This window comes from Plasmodium chabaudi (assembly GCF_900002335.3).
Source record: "Plasmodium chabaudi chabaudi strain AS genome assembly, chromosome: 5".
Taxonomy (NCBI): Eukaryota; Apicomplexa; class Aconoidasida; order Haemosporida; family Plasmodiidae; genus Plasmodium; species Plasmodium chabaudi.
The window spans coordinates 461,305-478,805 of NC_030105.2; the positions used below are offsets into that span (position 1 = coordinate 461,305).

A 17,501-nucleotide genomic window follows, 5' to 3' on the forward strand; every position below is an offset into this window, starting at 1 on the left:
TTTGTTTCTTCCTATCGTTTGGGAATAATCAAAACAAAAAAAAAACAAAACCACTACCATTTTTTATAATACAATTATTCTTTGGTTATTGAATATATATATATTACTTTCGCCATAATAAATCAGTGTACTATATAAATATATACAATTCATATAACTTTTTTGCTTTCACACTTTTTCAACATATCTAAATACCACTTTTCGTTATTCATTCGTGAAATTGTCATGTGTACACTATTAAAAAAAGAAAACATTTCGTTTTTATTTTTTTATTATTGTGCATGTAAAAAATTATCGCTTGGTAACAATTGGAAATTACATACTTTTTGCCGATAATATAATTATAGTAAATAATATGGAATGCAGACGATAGGATATATAATAAATAAAATAAAAACTATTTTTTTAACTAAAAAGACACAAATAAAATAGTCATTTGCTTTGCATTTGTTGTTCCTCTATTTAATTAAAATTGTCTTTCGAACTGCTGTAGCCAAAAATTTTATACGTTACCTATTTTGTACTTACCTGACAAATCGAATATTTGCACAAATATTGTTATAATAGTTTAATTTCTTTCTCTTCCCTTTCTTTATTTTCATTTTCTTCCTTTCCATTTTCTTTATTCCATTTCGTTTCTTTCATATTTTCATTTATTTTTTATTTATTTGTCTGTACTGTCATGCTAGTGACGTGTGCATAATTATGTATTTCATTTTGGCAAACTGCTACCAATGGACAGAGGAAAAAAACATGTATACACAATTTGAACTACATAGGAATATTGTTATTTTCCTTTTAAACTTAAAACCATGATAAAATACTTTTTAAAAATGATTTTTTTATCAGTTTTTTAAAAAAATAAAATTTCACATTTAACTCATTATTTTATCTTTTCGTGTGTATAGTGACACCCTGAAAAGATAGACTTAACATGCTTAAAAAAAAAAAAAAATATAGCTAAAAACAATAATATATAATAAATAAATGATAATATTTATGTACAGTCAGGTCTATAAATGTGTGTGCAAGTATATATGATAAAAAAAGGTATAATTTAGTAATCTGCATACATAGGCAAGTGTAAATATATCAGCATATCTACATAACTTGCAATGTATTTGATTCTATACATCCAAGATATTCATTATTAATAGTAGCAATTGCAAACATATTTGATAAATCATATCGTATACCTTGTAATTTTAATCGAACCGTTGTTTGTGGCTTTATATTATGGCTACCTGATGAAAAACAAGGGTAATGCGCATCTTCCGTATATTCAAAATATTTGGGAATAGCAGTTCTTGATATAAATATTTTTAATGGTCCTGCTTGCGCAAAAAAACCCAATTTATTTACGTCCGTAACGATTGCATCGAGAACCTATAATTTACATAAAAAAATAATGAAAAAAAAATATATACCTTTTTACATGAACAGTGCATAATTTTATGTACATATTATATAGCTACATTAAAATAAAAGACATAAAAAAGTGTGAAAACACCCTATAATTATGTAATACAATTTTGGTAAAAAAAATATACATCTCATGATAAATACGTCAAAATAAAGCATTTTATTTATTTATTTAATTAAGCAATACCTCATCCTTAAATGGTTTGAAAACTATTGCTTGATATTTGACTTTAACTACAATCATTCCTGTACCATCTTGAACTCTTCCCGGTTCACTATGCATAATCCTAATCACACATATAATGTATCCATATTTTTCAGTACATTGACCTTCAATACTATTTCTTAGCATATCCTCAATATACTGCTGATATTTAGGCCCTAACTGGCTAGGCTTTATAATCACATTTTTCCACTCTTCAATGACAAAATACATTTTAATGTTTTTTTTTATACAATTTATGCATGCTAGTATTTAAATAATATTCATCATTTGGTACAAAAGAATTAGGGTTTACTATCTCGCATCCTTGCCTTCATATATATATTCCCCTCTTATTTTTTCAAAAAATTGGAATTATAAGGGTATTATGAAATATATAACTTTACAGCATTACAATTATTTTATATATATTTAATATGGCTAAAAAAAAAAAATAACTTAATATTCAATAACTATACTTAAACTGAATCATTTTATTTTTTTTTTTCATCCCACGAATTTCCTATTTTTCGGAGCCTTATAAAAGAGTATAGAACAAAAATATTTGCGCATATATATATTTTGGAAAGTTAAAATAAATTTATGAAAACTTTTATATAAAATATAACCTTAAATATGGTATAGGAAAAATATTTATATTATATATGTTTATGGGGTATATGCCATTTAACTGTTTTGGCCCTATCATACCATGCATCAATTATTACCTACTTATTTATCTATCACTTTTAAGTATACTATATAATGACTTATTAAGATTTGGAGGTCTTGCCCCCCCTTTCTATTCATGTCGTATGTTCGCTATTTGGAACGCTATAGCTACATAATCAGTATGTATAATTATGTCATTGCGAAAATAGGCAAATATGCACATATTTAAAATATACCCTTGAAGAATCATTGCATGATGGGGTTTACTGCAGGAAAATGTTGTAAATATGTCAGGAAATATTTTACGAATGGGCAAAGAAAAAATATGCTACCCTATTTTATGTATTGTAAAAATAAACCATTTATCATGAATCCGAAATTTATACAAAAATATTCACTAGATAGTGTACCACCAAAAGTAATAAACAGGTTAGTCCCAAAAAATGAAATTATACTATTGAAATAGTTCAAAGGAATATAATAAAGATGAAAAAATGCAAAACAGACTTATGTAATATATACCCATATTTGTCACCCCTTTTGTATAGTCTATAATTACACATCCATTTCTTTCTTTTAAATTGTCATATATATATGTGTTTGTAGAAAATAAAAATTTAACTTTTTTGATAACACTTAGCAAGTTGTTAAATTGTTTTATCCAATTTTTATAAGACATAATACATTATTTGCTTCGTTTTTTTTAATTAACTTTTCAGATATATACAAGATAATAGAAGGTTAAAGGATGACAGTTTTTAAAAAAAGAAAAAAAATACAATTTTACTATACTCATTGTAATGCTATGCAAGAAAGTGATAAATTTTCTAAAATGAAAAATGCTAGGCGACAATAATTTGGTATGAGCCCCCTTTTACTGCAACCATTCTTTTCTTAAAATTTTTCGTATCAAATAATTTTTAACAAAGAATTCCATCCCTACATATTCAAAAGCTTCAATTTCAAACTTTACATTTTTTTCATTCATTACAAAAATTTCAGTTCTTAATTTTGAATTATAATATAAATTTTTATCATTTAGTAAATTTTGTATAACATGTTTTTCTTTCATACTTAATGGTAGTAGCGATTCTTTGGGAAAAAAATTCACATCTTCCGAGCACATCCCAATCCATTTTATATCCTTACATGGATATATAGCATTTTGATTATTTTTACATCCCTCTTTATAACTTAAATATATTCGAATCCCATATGGGTCATAGTCCCCTACATATACACACTGAGTATTCAAAGTTGGAAGAGAAATTCATAAAATCACATGCACAGTTTGAAGTCACATAAAAATAAAACAATAATTATGTTCTAACCTCTAAATGAAATAAATTGACAAGATCAAATATGATTTTCCTTGTTGCATAATCTGGGAATCCTTTTCCAGTTATTAAAATTAAGGGAAGAGTCTATAAATCGTTTATCACAAAATAATATTTTTATTTTTTTTTTTTTTGTTATAAATATACATGTTTGCAAATATGTGTGCATTATACTACTCCATTTTTTATATCATTTTTTAGTACATTCCACATTTTTTTTTCACACAATTTTTGATAAAGGGAATATTTTTCCACGATAAGTATATAGTGAGCTAAACTTTCTACTTTGTCCACATTTAAAAGATTATCATTTATCATTAAACCATATTCTGTTCATAAAAAATTAAAACAATTCAATATCCTTTCGTATGATATACTTAATTTGGTGAAGCATGGGCATGTGCATATGTATAGTCTTACTATTTTATGTGCATGTATTTTGTTTCGCATTTTATTAATTATTATATACCCATATTGCTTATATTTAAGATTTCTCCTCTCTTTTTAAGTGTAAGAAGCCCAGCTATACAGCCTGTACGTTCATAATATTTTTCACATAATTAAATTTGCTAAAACTACCCGCTGTAGCATTATGCCTTATAACGAAAGTTACTAATGCATGCTATACGTATATATATAAAAATAGGGCAAGTTTATAACCTTTTTCAGAGGCGTAAATATTTAAGGACGATCTTGGGAATCCTAGGATAGCACAGACATCCTATAAAGCCACAAATTTTGTTTCATAAAAATTTTATTGGATAAAATGTGAACAATAATTGGTATATTCAATTATTAGCTTACCTTTATGTGCCTATTGGTTTGACATTGCTCGTTGAAAATGTTGTATAGTTTGTAATAAATTTCTCGTTGTGTACAGCTTTTATTCTTTTTATAAAAAATGAAAATTATAAAAATAAAAAAAAGTTAATGTCTTATTATGTGGTTAAGATAGTACGAATATTGAACTTTCGCTATCCATTAATATATGTACTTTACAATATTATTTTTTATTTTAACCTGAATGATCATATTATTTATAAGCTCGACAACGGATACAACTAAAAAATGCACACACAATTAAAATTTTATTAATAATGAAAAATACAAGGTTTCAAAAAAATATACAAAAATAGACAAAAAAAATAAATAATAAAAACTAAACGAATGAAAGTGGTATAACTTCGACTTAGCTTGACCAATTTTTTATCCAAAATGCTACTCGAATATTTTTTATTTGCGTCATTCTTAAATATATCAACATTAATATTTAGTAGCCATGAAATTATGTACAGAACAAAATCTTCTATTGCTAAAAAAGTTAGTACCACAAAAAAAGCTTTATTATTTTTTATTTTTTTTGAAATAACTGTTGTAATAATATACAATTTGCTTGTATCAAAAACAGGATAGACAGAAAGAACAGAATAAATAACCTTCAAAAATTTTCTCCTTGTCAGTAGCATTATATTTCATCATTTTTGATGAGAATACTAAATCAGTTTAAATTTAAATAAATAAAAAAGTTTATTAACAAAAACAATTTTTATCGAATGAGATTATTCAGCATGCACTGTACATGTAAATATATACATATTTTTTAGGAAAAAAAAAAGAACATATTCAGTGATATATTTCATATGTATATACATATAATAATGCTTTATAAAAAAGTAATAGACATATAAATAATATTATAAGCCAAATATATATGTATACACATAAAATAATTATTTATTCGAATATTGAAAAAAAATAATCATCCATACATATATATAATAGCTATTTAGTTTAATAGCATTGCAATGAGGTATAATAACTATTTATGCTAAATTTGGATAGAAATATAAAAAAGGAATAAGATATCCCTCTAACGATGCTATACAAACTATTACACACACTTACATTATAAATATTCTCATGTAAACGAAAAATATATTTATTAATAAAGACTAGTTTGTTTCATTATACTTAAAAATTCTTCTTGACTAATCTCTCCATCCATATCCTTATCAAACTCATCAATCATGGCTTGTAACTCGTCGTCTGATAAATTCTCACCCTGTGTGCAAACGAAAAAATAATTCCATTCACCATGTATTTTCTCTCTCTATATATCCATGCTTTTCGGGTTGTTATTTTCAACTATTATATCTTACCAATTCTCTGGAAACTCTTCTTAAATTTTTTAATGATATTTTTCCTGTTAAAATTGAATAAAAATTGCGAAATTAAGTCAGCTAGCTATTTTTATATTTCACCAATTTAAGCAAAAAAAAATTAAATAATCGGATAGCTAGCTTATTTATAATTATTATTACCTGTATCATCATCATCAAATAATTTAAAAGCTTTTATTATTTCTTCGGTTGGATCTCTATCACTAATTTTTTGTGTCACTTAAAAAAAATATACATATACCAAAATGTATGAAATTGTTAAATGCATATATTGTGTGTGCATTATTTATACACTAAATGGTGTATTTTTTAACATAGACATTTAAGGATAGTCATATAGTGGTAGCAACATGCATTATTCTTTTTATTTTTATTTTACTTATGTCTAAAAAATCGTTGTAGTCTATGTATCCCGAATTTGTTTTATCATATTCCCTCATCAATTCCAAGACATCAGCCTTTTTTATATCAAAACCGAGTGCCCGAATAGCTACCTAAAAAACGGGAGAAATATATTAACATGTTCATATTAAAGGTAAAAAAAATATGAACAAAAAAATCGAACAAATAAAAACATAACCATATGCACACATAAAAAAATATGTATACCTTCAATTCATGATAATCAATTTTCCCAGTTTTTTCTGTATCAAATAAATCAAAGGCTTCCTTTATTTCATTTTTTTGCTCCTCTGTTATTTCATTTCGCCCTCTCCTTCTATTGCTACTTATGGGTCTATTAGTAATCGGTCTTGGTGTAAAACTTACGATATCACTTTTTCTGGTAATCATTAGCTAGTATTATTAAAAGTAAAAAAGTAAAAAAAAAAAAAAATGAAAATATAGCTAGCTATAAAATTTTAATATGTTAATACTACATATGCTAAAATGTTTTAGCGCAATTTGAGTAAACTTAAATTTATATTTTTTTAACATAAAATTATGGTAAAATAAAAACTGACATATTTTGAAATTTAGCAAGAGAGTAAAAATAAAAAATAATAATTATTATGAAATGTATGAAATGCTTATTAAAAACTTAATAATGGAGAATAATTTATTTTACATTTTATATGTATCTTAAATATATGCATAAAATGTGTGCACACGGTATGACAAAAATACACTGATAAATGTTTAAACAAAATTATTTTTTCCAATTCTCTATTTCAAAAATTAATTATTATTTTTAAACTTTATAATATTATAGCAAAGGGGAAAATAAATTTATTATTAAGAGTGTTATTTATTTTTATGGAATGAAAAGAAAACAAAATTAAAGACACTAATTCGAAAATGTTAAATATCCCGTAATTAAACTATCAAATTGTTTGTAAAAAAATGGAACCACCTATTATCCAAACGGATAATAAAGCATATTGCTTATTTTACTAGCTTTACCACCTTGTTTGAAATGTTGCAATATTTATTCATACCCCCCTTTTAATCGCAAAAAAGGATATCATTGTTATTTAAATGTTTTACAACCCCCTTTTTAAAAATAAAAATTACATTTTCCATAAATTTCCGTAAATTTCCGTTTAAAAATTCCACTTTTTAATGACCAACTTTTGTGACGGTCAATACGAATAGGAAAACGAAGCTAGCGAATATTTTACCACTATTTTTCAAATAAATTTACGAAAAAAAAATAATTAAAAAAAATATAATTAGTATTCATTTCTTTACCCTTGCAACGATGCCATTTTATTAACCATAGTGTATAGGAATAAAAAGTATGGGACAAACCGAGGCATATTTTGGTAACAGCATTGTGCATATAAATAAGTATATTTATTTGCACATCGCACTACACTTTTAAAGTGTAAATTTATAAATACATTATTATTATAAATATTTTTGTAAAATTAGTTCTTAATAAATTTTGAAAAATAAAAGATGAATATAGAAAGAGGGGAATAAAATAATAAATAAAATATGCTTGTATAAATTTTCAAAATTTTACATAAGTAAAAAAATACATGAATTTATAGCACGTACAATGATATATCTATGTATACGTACATATGCATGTATACACGATATAAAGACGTGTTTTATTTTATACGTAATCCGGCTATTTTCATTTTGTAAGTTATTTAGCTTATCCATTTGTTGACCAACTTACTCCCTCCTTAGGCTTTTAAATCTTTCTTAAGAGGACCATAATATTTAACTTTTTCATCGCTAGTCTGAAATCTTCCATGACCTAATTTAGATGATGTATCTATAAATTTGAGAGAAACTTGTGATAATGCATCTCTCGAAACTTGTGGTACTAAGGTTTTTCGTAAAGTAATTGGTCTTTTCTTTGTTCCAGATATACAACCTTTTAATAAAATGAAATCTTCATTTACAACACCATAATGTGGGAAACCACCCATTGGTGTGATTTTTTTTTCAGTAATATCAGCATCAGTAGATGCATTATTTTTATCTTTTTTCAAACCAATTCTATAAATCTTTTTATTTCTTTCTGTTCTATGGAAATAACCTTTTTGACCATGTCTTGGTACTTGAAATTGTACTCGAGCTGGATGCCATGCACCAATACAAGCAACTTTACGTAATCCTCTGTGTGTTTTTCTTGGTAACCTTTTAACACCATATCTACTAACAACACCTTTAGTTCCATGTCCTTTTGTTACACTAATAACATCAATCATTTCATTATTATTGAATACATTTGTTACTGGTATATTTTTTTCTAATAATTCTTTTACAAAATTTATTTTATCTTTCATATGGCCTCCGTTTATTTGAATTTCCATAATATGGGCTTTCTTTAAACGTAATGGTGTTTTTGATGGTTGGGTGTGGCAAATGGCTCTTAAAATTGTGCAATATTTTTCAATTCTATCATATAATTTTTCTTTAGTAGCTTCAGGAATATTTAAACATTTTGTAAATGCCTTTTTATCAGATTTATACCAATTTTTATAATATCTTCTTCTAAATTCATCTGAAACATGATTTGCCCATACAGCTGTCAAAACTTTTAAACCTTTTGGGGTTTCTCTATATCCAACCATACCAACTACAACCATTGGAGCACATTCAACAATTGTACATGCTTCAACAATTTCTTTTTTATGTAATTTAGATCCAGGTTTATCAACTTCTCTAACTATATGGGACATACCTGATTTATATCCCATAAAGGCTGTAAAATGAGGAGCGAGCTCTTTGTTATCTTTAGGAAATGATCGTATTTTTCCTCTTAATCTTTTGCATCGCTTTCTTGGTAAAAAACCTAACGAACCGTGACGAGGCCTTTCAAACTTTCTATGCGACATTGTATATGTTTAATATGTGTTTTGTGGAAATGTACTACTTATATAAAGCGACCATAAAATGGAAATACTAACGTATGTATAACGTTTGGTACAATATGGAAAATAAATATTTTGTTTTTATAAAATATTGAATTATTACATATATATGTAAATTTATATAATGTAAAAAAATTATTTTAATTGAAATTGTATATGAAAAAATATTTAAAAAAAATATATTTTCTTTTCTGCAATTTTAAGAATGGTCACTTATTTGTATTTATTTACTGGCATTATATTCTATATTTATTTTTTTTTTTTAAGTTTAAAAAATAAATTAAATTACCATTTAAAAAATGTAAAATATATATTTTTTCATAAAAAATATGTATTTATCCTAGGGCTTAAAATTTAAATAAATCAAATAATGTATATATATTATTTATTAATTGCATATATATGTAAATAATTTATTACCCACAATTTATATAGGATGTAAATTGTTCATATATTTTTTTTAATTTTTTTAAGCAAACTTAAGAATATGCAATAGCATAAATAATATATTATGTATATATTTTTTATAAATAAATAATAATATACAAGGAAAATATTTAACTTCACTATTACAAGGCCAATATGTCCCGACAAAAAAAAGTATATACAAACATTACGCAGCTTGGGTTGGTAAAACCAAAGGGGAGTTACAAACCCAAATAAAAATATGTCAATAAAAATCCAAATAATATATATACCTTTTTTATGCATTACCCTTTAACTTATTTTGGCCCAAGCCTTTTTTCCTTCCATATATTTTTTGGAGGTACCTATCCAAATTTTTTGACTATACACCTTAGAGTCTAAAGTGCATTAATTTATATGCGGGAAAAATGAAGGAAACTATAAAATAATAAAGTAATACTATAAAATATTACCATTACTTACATATAAATATGTAAAAAAAAAATCATGTTACATGTTTGTTCTCCTAACATATGTAAAATTATTTATACATTTTTTCAAATTAAAAAATGGCACTAAATTTTGTTATAAAAAAATTGGGAAAAATAATTCCTATTTTTTATAATATTCCTTATATTGCTAATTATAAAAAATAAGAATTATTTTCCCACTTTTGGGGCTGGAAAATTGAAATAACAATTATGTAGGCATACATATTTTGGCTTCCCACCAAATAATCAATTTTTTTGAAAAAAACGTATGTAGAAATCGATTTATTATAACTCCAAAACTTTTAATCATAAAATTGTTATGAGATTGATCGTATGTATATTAAAAATTTTTAAAATGGAAAAATAGCGAAAAAAAAAATGAAAAAAAAAAAAAAAAAAAAAAAACAGGTTTGGCTTGTACATTCATTTGGTCTATTATTCTTTATTTTGGAAAAATGATGGCATTTATTTTTTCTCCATAGTTTTATATATTAATATATTTATTACTTCAAAAAGGTTTTAAAAAATAAATCTTATAAATATTTAAAAAGACGATAAAATAAAGTAAAATAAATAGGGGGTGAGAGGTGTACCTACAAATAATGCCTACAAATTGTTCGTTGGATTTTTTATATAATGTATAGGGAAATTATAATTCCCCTTTTTTTGTGTGCGTTTTTTTTTGTTATCATAATTTGAATTACTTAAAAATAATAATTTCAAATCGCATTAATTTTTTTTTATTTCACTATCGAACTTTTATAAATATATATAATTTGCTATATTTATTAAAAATAAAAGAAAGCTCTCTTGTCTATTCTTTTTTTTTTTTTTTTTTGTCATATTATATTGCACCTTTGTCATTTGGTTATATGCATATGTGTTGTTGTCTGTGACATAGCTATGCCACTATCCATTACAAAAAAATAACAACAACAATACAACTATATATACTAGTTTAGTTTGTTTATAGTTCCAACGATTATTATATATTAGCATTTATAAAATGAACGATAGCAAAAATAATGTACAAGGAATACGGCATTTATTGCCCGTAATGGTAATAAGTTATAAAAAATATAAAGAAAAATCCAAAGGAATATAATATGGCATATTGTAACTATGCACTTAACTAATCTAGAATATTCGAGTTTATATTATTTTTTCATGTCCTTTTCTCATACGGCATGTTTTTATAGCTAATCTGTTTTGTAACCATAGTCATGTACACAATATTTGTCACAGTAATATCATTGATAAAATTAAATTTAAAGCTACTTATATTTTATTTTTTTTAAAAAAAGGAATATATTTCACTGTGTGTATACTTATAGGCATATTTAATTGAAATATATATAAATACATGTTATTCTTTTTTTTTACATCTTTTTTAAGTTTTACTGTTTTTTGTTGTTACAAGTAAATGTCGAAAGCCAATATGTAGACGAAGCATTACTAAAAGACGGATATATAACATTGTTTACATGTATAAAAAAATAATTATTTTTTTTTTATGCATAAGTTTAAACATGTGCTAATATGCATATAAATATTTATATAGCCATATTTCATATAATTTTTTAATATATGGCTTTATTTTATTAACAGTTCATGCAATATTATTCCTAATGATCTGGTCCTTTTACAAAACATATAATACAAGTCCTGGATATGTTCCAAGTATTAATACAAAAAAAATATATTTATATATTATATTATTGTGTCTATTTATTATTTTAATTTTTCTTTTTTTAAGACACCCATGAATGGAGAGTCGAACCAGATGTTAAAAGGATAAAGGAAAGAGAAAAAACAGGTTAAATATAAGCTATGATAAATGTTTCCCTTTTTTTGTGATAGTATAAGGTATTATTTTTATTCTTTTATATTTTATTTTTCAAGGTGAACTACGATACTGCCCCTACTCAAAAGTATACAAACCAGATCGATCCCATTATTGCCGGTTACAATTTTTTCACAAATATATTTTATAAATTTAGCTTGCATTTTGGCATAATCCCCAAATTGTGTATATACCTATTTACAACCATAATTTTTTTCTTTTTATTTTTTTGGCTTGTTCAGAGCGATTGATAAAACTGTTTTAAAGATGGATCACTATTGTCCATGGGTAAGACAATATGCATATTTATAATTATTTAAAAAATACTTTTTTTTATTTATTTGAACTAGCCATTTTTATAAAAAAAGTGGTATAATACCTGTACCGTACATGCGAATAAATGATTATACTACTATTTAATCTTTACAAAAAAAAAAATTGATCATATTCATAGAAATATGAATTATACCAAACCTTGTATATATAGGCACGCATACACACATATGATATTTATAATTTCTTTTGTTTCCTTTTTTTAATAAAAAATAAATATCAGGTTGCAAATTGCATTGGATTTTACAACTACAAGTTTTTTTTACTAAGTCTCCTTTACGCAAACATATGCTGTTTTTATGTCGGAATAAATTGCTACTCATCTTTCCCCTACTTTTACACTAATCCCAACATACTGTTTAACGAGGTTTTTTATTTATTCCTGGAAATTGTTTTATCGGCCGTTATTATATTGTAATTAAGGAGAAATAAAAAAAAAATTTACATATATCGCTGTATTTTCATATAATGGCTAGCTAACTAATTTTTTTTTTTTTTTGCAGAATAATTTTCCCCTTTTTTCTTTTTCATCTATATTTAACATCACAAAATTATACAACTTTGGAATTTTGTGTGGTAAGAATATTTCCCTATATTGTTATTTATTTCATCATGTGATTCAAAATAGACATATATGAGCATTTCTTGATTTCTTCATTTATATATATTTTTATTTATTATGTGTGCATGTGGGATTATGAATTTACAAAATTTTCCGAATTTTTTTAGCTCGGTGAAAAGGCTAAGCAAAACATATATAACTTGGGTATCGAGGAAAACTTTAAGCAAGTTTTGGTAAACAAATTAGTAAAATAATGAAAGCATATAGACAAATATTATGCCTATTATTCTTTACCCCCAATTTTATTTCTACATTTCCACATTTCCACATTTCTACATTTCTACTTTTCTACATTTTTACTAATATGCTATCATTCACAGGGTGAGAATATATTAACTTGGTTACTACCCATAGGAAAGCCCAAAGGGAATGGACTATTTTATAAAACATTATAAAAACATGAATGAATTCTTTTTTTTTTAAATTGAAATATTTATTCTATTTGTATTTATGTATAAAATAAAAAAAATTCACACTTTTGTATGGAAAACAAAAAATTGAAAGTATGTTTGTCTCTAAAAAAATAAATACATAATGCACATATATGTATATAAATGGTTTTAAAAATAATGTTGCTTAATATAATTAAGTATTTATTTTATGGAACCTGTTTACTTCTACATATCAATTTTACGCCTCGTAATTTTTTGAGATATATTTTTTAAATCTTATTGTTATTATTTTTTTTTATTTCCTAAACTTGTAACAATTTTGTAAAAATAAAATAATAAATTAATATTTTTATTTATGCCACTCTTTATATTTTTTTTTAATTTTGTAAAATATATTATTAAAAAAATTGGGGCATTCTATAAATTAATTTCCCAATTAAACTGCCAATTAATTCAAGCAAATCCATATGCAACTTTTTTGAATAATGATTTTAAAAATTTTCAAATTAAGTATAAAAAAATAAAAAAGGAAATGCATATAGATTAAGCATATACACATATATATATGCGCATATATGTCCAAGCCACAAAATTTAGGAGGTTCGATATATGAACAATGAATTTTATAAAGACATGTTTGAGTTCATACCCTGTCAAGTAAAAAATTAATAAAAATATATTCTAAATATGATTTCTATTGTATTTATATTCTTTTATTATGCATATTTTTTGTGCATAAGTTAGTTTAACTACTATGTTGTCTATATAATTAAAAATGGTTATACATATTTGTATGTATATATATATGGCTACCCCTTTTTTACCTACTTATAGATATTATGGAAAAACATATAAAGTTACGAATACTCTCAAATTGGATGGGATTGGATTAAAAAGTGCAAACGAAGAGGAAATAAAAAATTTTTTAAATAAGTTTGATTTAAATTGTATGGTTTACCTAATTGAAAATGAAGACATAATTTATCTTGAATTCCATAGGAAAAAGGAATGTTCATATCTATTTAACTTTTTAAATAATGTAATGATATATAATTAGATAAATAAAAAAGCTGTAACCTTTTTTGTATGTGTATATAATTTTGTTGAAATATAATTCGCTTTTTAATTATTTTTTCAGAACTCTCGAAATTGTACAACTCCATTGAAGTTTGATATAAAAGCAGAATATTCAAATGTAAAATATGACATAAAAAAAGATTGCTCTAATATATATTCAACAACATATGAAAAGTTATTACAAAAAAGTGATGGCATATTTATATATAATGATGTTTTGGATCCAAATATGTCTAATGATATTATCCAAAATTATGAAAATGAAAAATGGTCTAAATATACCAAAAATGATGGTAAACAGGCATACAAAAATTTATAAAAAAAATACTACGTTATTTGAAATAGCTTGATTTATATTGACATACTTGGGCAGTGGCAATTTCAAATTTCGATACTTTGCATTATCATATGTGGCTATACACATAGACTTTTCGATAGTAGCTAGCTATATTTATTGATGTTTTTCTTTTTTTTTAGAAATAAATATAAGTCATTATTTTTATAGAGGCACACCAAATAAGATATATAAAACATACTGTGTTCAAGATGCCTCCTCTTTTTTTCCGTCCGCATTTTTAACACAAATAAAAAAATTATTAGGAGATAAAGAGCCAAATCAATACACCATTTTAAAATGCCACGTTAAAAAGTCGATTGAATATATTGTGGAATCAAGCTATATTTTTGAAGTAATATATTCTTAACGAATAATAATTAAATAAAATGAAGGCTCCAAAAAATATGTACCTCCTTATATTTATGTTTCTACATAAACCTAACTTATGTATATATTTTTTCATATTTGTCTTTTTTTTTGTATAGGATGAAATTGCATTTTTGGTCCTCGAAAATGATCTCCCTATGTCCTTTCTAGATATAAAAAATGGTAAACAAAAAATAAAAAATATTATCCAGCTGTTTAAAATATGCAAATACAGTGCTTTATATTTGCCTAAACATTTTTTCAATTGCAGAATCCAAAACAAACTTGATGATAAAAAAAAATACTCTCATCAAAATAAAGGGAAAATTAAGATACGAACTTATTTATGGTATCCCTAAGAAAAAAAGTATACAGCTTGATGATCAGGTAATTTGAAAAATATACGAGATGAAAAAATATTCAATTTTGATAATGGAACCGATTCGTTGTCAAATTAATGAGTAGCACATTGCCATGCATATGTGTACATATTTTTTTTTCAGATTGTGGAAAGAGAAACTAGCTATTTAATAATTTTCCGATTTATAAATAAAAATAATATAGAAGGAATGCTAGCACATAAAACAAGAAAGGAAATTATTAAGGACCCAAAACAAGAAAGCAGTTGCATATCTATAAATGTTAATGAATACTCTCCAGAACATTTGGAAAAAGAATATGTCATGGATGTTTATAATCAAATAGCTCAGCATTTTTGCTACACCAGGTATTACCAAAAAAAAAAAAAAAAAAAAAATAGCTAAATATACAGTTATGAAAAAAAAAATGTGTGCAACATAAACTGTGAATGTATGAATTGTTTTGACAGATATAAACCATGGAATAATGTAGAAAATATTATTAATCAAGAAAAAGAAGGAAATATAATTATGGACGTTGGATGTGGAAATGGAAAAAACCTTAAAGCATCTTCAAAATATTGTTTTATTGGATTTGATTTTAGTTTGTATTTATTAAAAACAGCTAAAAAAAGACCAAACACAGATATATTTTTAGCTAACTGTATTAATATACCAATAAAATCAAGTAAATTTTATTTTTAATTTATTTTAAAAACATTTTTAGCTAGTTAAATTATGGCTAGTCATATTAATAACTTCATTTTTTTATTTCGTTTTACAGACATAGCAGATTTATGCATTTCTATAGCCGTCATACATCACCTTGGGACACATGAAAGCAGGTAACTATCATTTTGTATATTAAAAAAAAGTATGATTAAATATTGGAAATTTACATTTTTTTTATTTCGCCAAAATGTGCAGGAGAAAAGCTGTTTCAGAGATGGTGCGATGTACGAAAACAGGAGGGAAAATCTTAATATATGTCTGGTATACACATAAAAAAATATATAAAAATTAGAATAAATATAATACTAATTAGGGCAATTGGAAATGTTCATACAAAATAAATTTAATAAAATTTCCTATATTTAAATAGTTCATCATATAAAAATAAATTTTATTTTTGTTATAATTTATTTTTTCCAAACATATTTAGGGCATATGAGCAAAAAGAAAATGTTGTAGGAAACAGAAAATTCGATTCCCAAGATAGTAATAATTTATTTTTAATATATTTTATATTTTTCTATATTTTAGTTATTATATAATATTTATTTTTTTTAACCATTCTAATTATATATATTTCGTATTCCGTAAAATACATACTTAACAACCATAAATAATTGTATCCCCCTTTCTCTTTCCCATTTACAGTATTTGTTCCCTGGTATTTACAACAACAACACTTAGCGGAAACAAATCCGGATGACGTTTTGGATGACAAAATTGCTTACAACCCAACCAAAAAAAGTAAAAAAAATTGAAAAAAAAGTCGAAAAAAAAGTCGAAAAAAAAGTTGAAAAAAAAAGTTGAAAAAAAAAGTTGAAAAAAAAAATACAATTTTTTGGAAAATAAAACATGCTTTCCAACATAACCCAATTGTAACCCCCTTTTCTCAATCAATTTTAATTCTTCATTTTCAATCCGTTTTTATATTTTATTTATAGATCTACTAAAATTTCAAAGGTATTACCACGTGTTTAGAAAGGAAGAACTATACGATTTATGCACTAGTATTGATGGGGTGCAAGTTGATGATTTTTTTTTTGATAACAACAATTGGGCAATTCTGTTAAAAAAAAAATATTAATATATATTTTATACATTTGTTATTTCATACATTTTATTGTTTTTACAATTTGACAATATTTTTCATTTATTATTTTTTTTTTTTTTCCGAACTATTTTAATATAATTTATTTTTTTCATGTTTTGTGGCCTTGTTTGGCATCACCCTTATACATAAATTATATTTTGTTTTCTATTTTTTGCTTTAATAATAACATACAAAAAGTTTGCAAATTTTAAAATATTTATAATTCATGAGAAATGCATAATATATATATCTTAAGCCATAATAAAAATTATATTCAATATGGATGTTTTATTTGGCAATACACTCGTT

At 24.4% G+C, this 17,501-nt stretch overlaps 7 protein-coding genes across 7 annotated transcripts; 3 read left to right on the forward strand and 4 right to left on the reverse strand.

The window, feature by feature from the left end:
- Positions 1-1,101: 1,101 nt before the first annotated feature.
- PCHAS_0511600 (DNA-directed RNA polymerase II subunit RPB7, putative) lies at positions 1,102-1,858 on the reverse strand (the record flags this gene model as incomplete). The annotated part of the gene is made up of 2 exons (XM_732717.1): positions 1,102-1,386; positions 1,610-1,858. 2 exons carry the CDS (start codon positions 1,856-1,858, stop codon positions 1,102-1,104), a joined length of 534 nt encoding a protein of 177 aa, XP_737810.1.
- Positions 1,859-2,549: 691 nt separating this feature from the next.
- PCHAS_0511700 (conserved Plasmodium protein, unknown function) lies at positions 2,550-3,058 on the forward strand (the record flags this gene model as incomplete). The annotated part of the gene is made up of 2 exons (XM_732460.2): positions 2,550-2,725; positions 3,016-3,058. The coding sequence occupies 2 exons, from the start codon at positions 2,550-2,552 to the stop codon at positions 3,056-3,058; spliced, it is 219 nt and encodes a 72-aa protein (XP_737553.2).
- Positions 3,059-3,170: 112 nt separating this feature from the next.
- Positions 3,171-5,112, reverse strand: PCHAS_0511800 (meiotic recombination protein SPO11-2, putative; the record flags this gene model as incomplete). Its single annotated transcript, XM_016800150.1, has 9 exons — positions 3,171-3,539; positions 3,628-3,720; positions 3,838-3,962; positions 4,103-4,165; positions 4,294-4,354; positions 4,438-4,521; positions 4,654-4,694; positions 4,817-4,945; positions 5,070-5,112. 9 exons carry the CDS (start codon positions 5,110-5,112, stop codon positions 3,171-3,173), a joined length of 1,008 nt encoding a protein of 335 aa, XP_016655189.1.
- A 463-nt stretch (positions 5,113-5,575) lies between these two features.
- PCHAS_0511900 (centrin-3, putative) lies at positions 5,576-6,605 on the reverse strand (the record flags this gene model as incomplete). Its single annotated transcript, XM_016800151.1, has 5 exons — positions 5,576-5,695; positions 5,793-5,836; positions 5,955-6,032; positions 6,193-6,307; positions 6,423-6,605. 5 exons carry the CDS (start codon positions 6,603-6,605, stop codon positions 5,576-5,578), a joined length of 540 nt encoding a protein of 179 aa, XP_016655190.1.
- Positions 6,606-7,948: 1,343 nt separating this feature from the next.
- On the reverse strand, positions 7,949-9,109 carry PCHAS_0512000 (60S ribosomal protein L3, putative; the record flags this gene model as incomplete). The annotated part of the gene is made up of 1 exon (XM_016800152.1): positions 7,949-9,109. One exon carries the CDS (start codon positions 9,107-9,109, stop codon positions 7,949-7,951), a length of 1,161 nt encoding a protein of 386 aa, XP_016655191.1.
- A 1,938-nt stretch (positions 9,110-11,047) lies between these two features.
- PCHAS_0512100 (palmitoyltransferase DHHC10, putative) lies at positions 11,048-13,234 on the forward strand (the record flags this gene model as incomplete). The annotated part of the gene is made up of 11 exons (XM_016800154.1): positions 11,048-11,101; positions 11,241-11,285; positions 11,437-11,527; positions 11,650-11,721; positions 11,798-11,857; positions 11,944-12,004; positions 12,127-12,172; positions 12,441-12,631; positions 12,721-12,793; positions 12,947-13,012; positions 13,160-13,234. The coding sequence occupies 11 exons, from the start codon at positions 11,048-11,050 to the stop codon at positions 13,232-13,234; spliced, it is 834 nt and encodes a 277-aa protein (XP_016655192.1).
- Positions 13,235-13,847: 613 nt separating this feature from the next.
- PCHAS_0512200 (methyltransferase, putative) lies at positions 13,848-17,186 on the forward strand (the record flags this gene model as incomplete). Its single annotated transcript, XM_016800155.1, has 13 exons — positions 13,848-13,888; positions 14,066-14,270; positions 14,370-14,601; positions 14,786-14,997; positions 15,131-15,194; positions 15,283-15,398; positions 15,515-15,738; positions 15,841-16,058; positions 16,155-16,215; positions 16,298-16,363; positions 16,533-16,588; positions 16,751-16,846; positions 17,044-17,186. 13 exons carry the CDS (start codon positions 13,848-13,850, stop codon positions 17,184-17,186), a joined length of 1,734 nt encoding a protein of 577 aa, XP_016655193.1.
- Between the last annotated feature and the right edge of the window lie 315 nt (positions 17,187-17,501).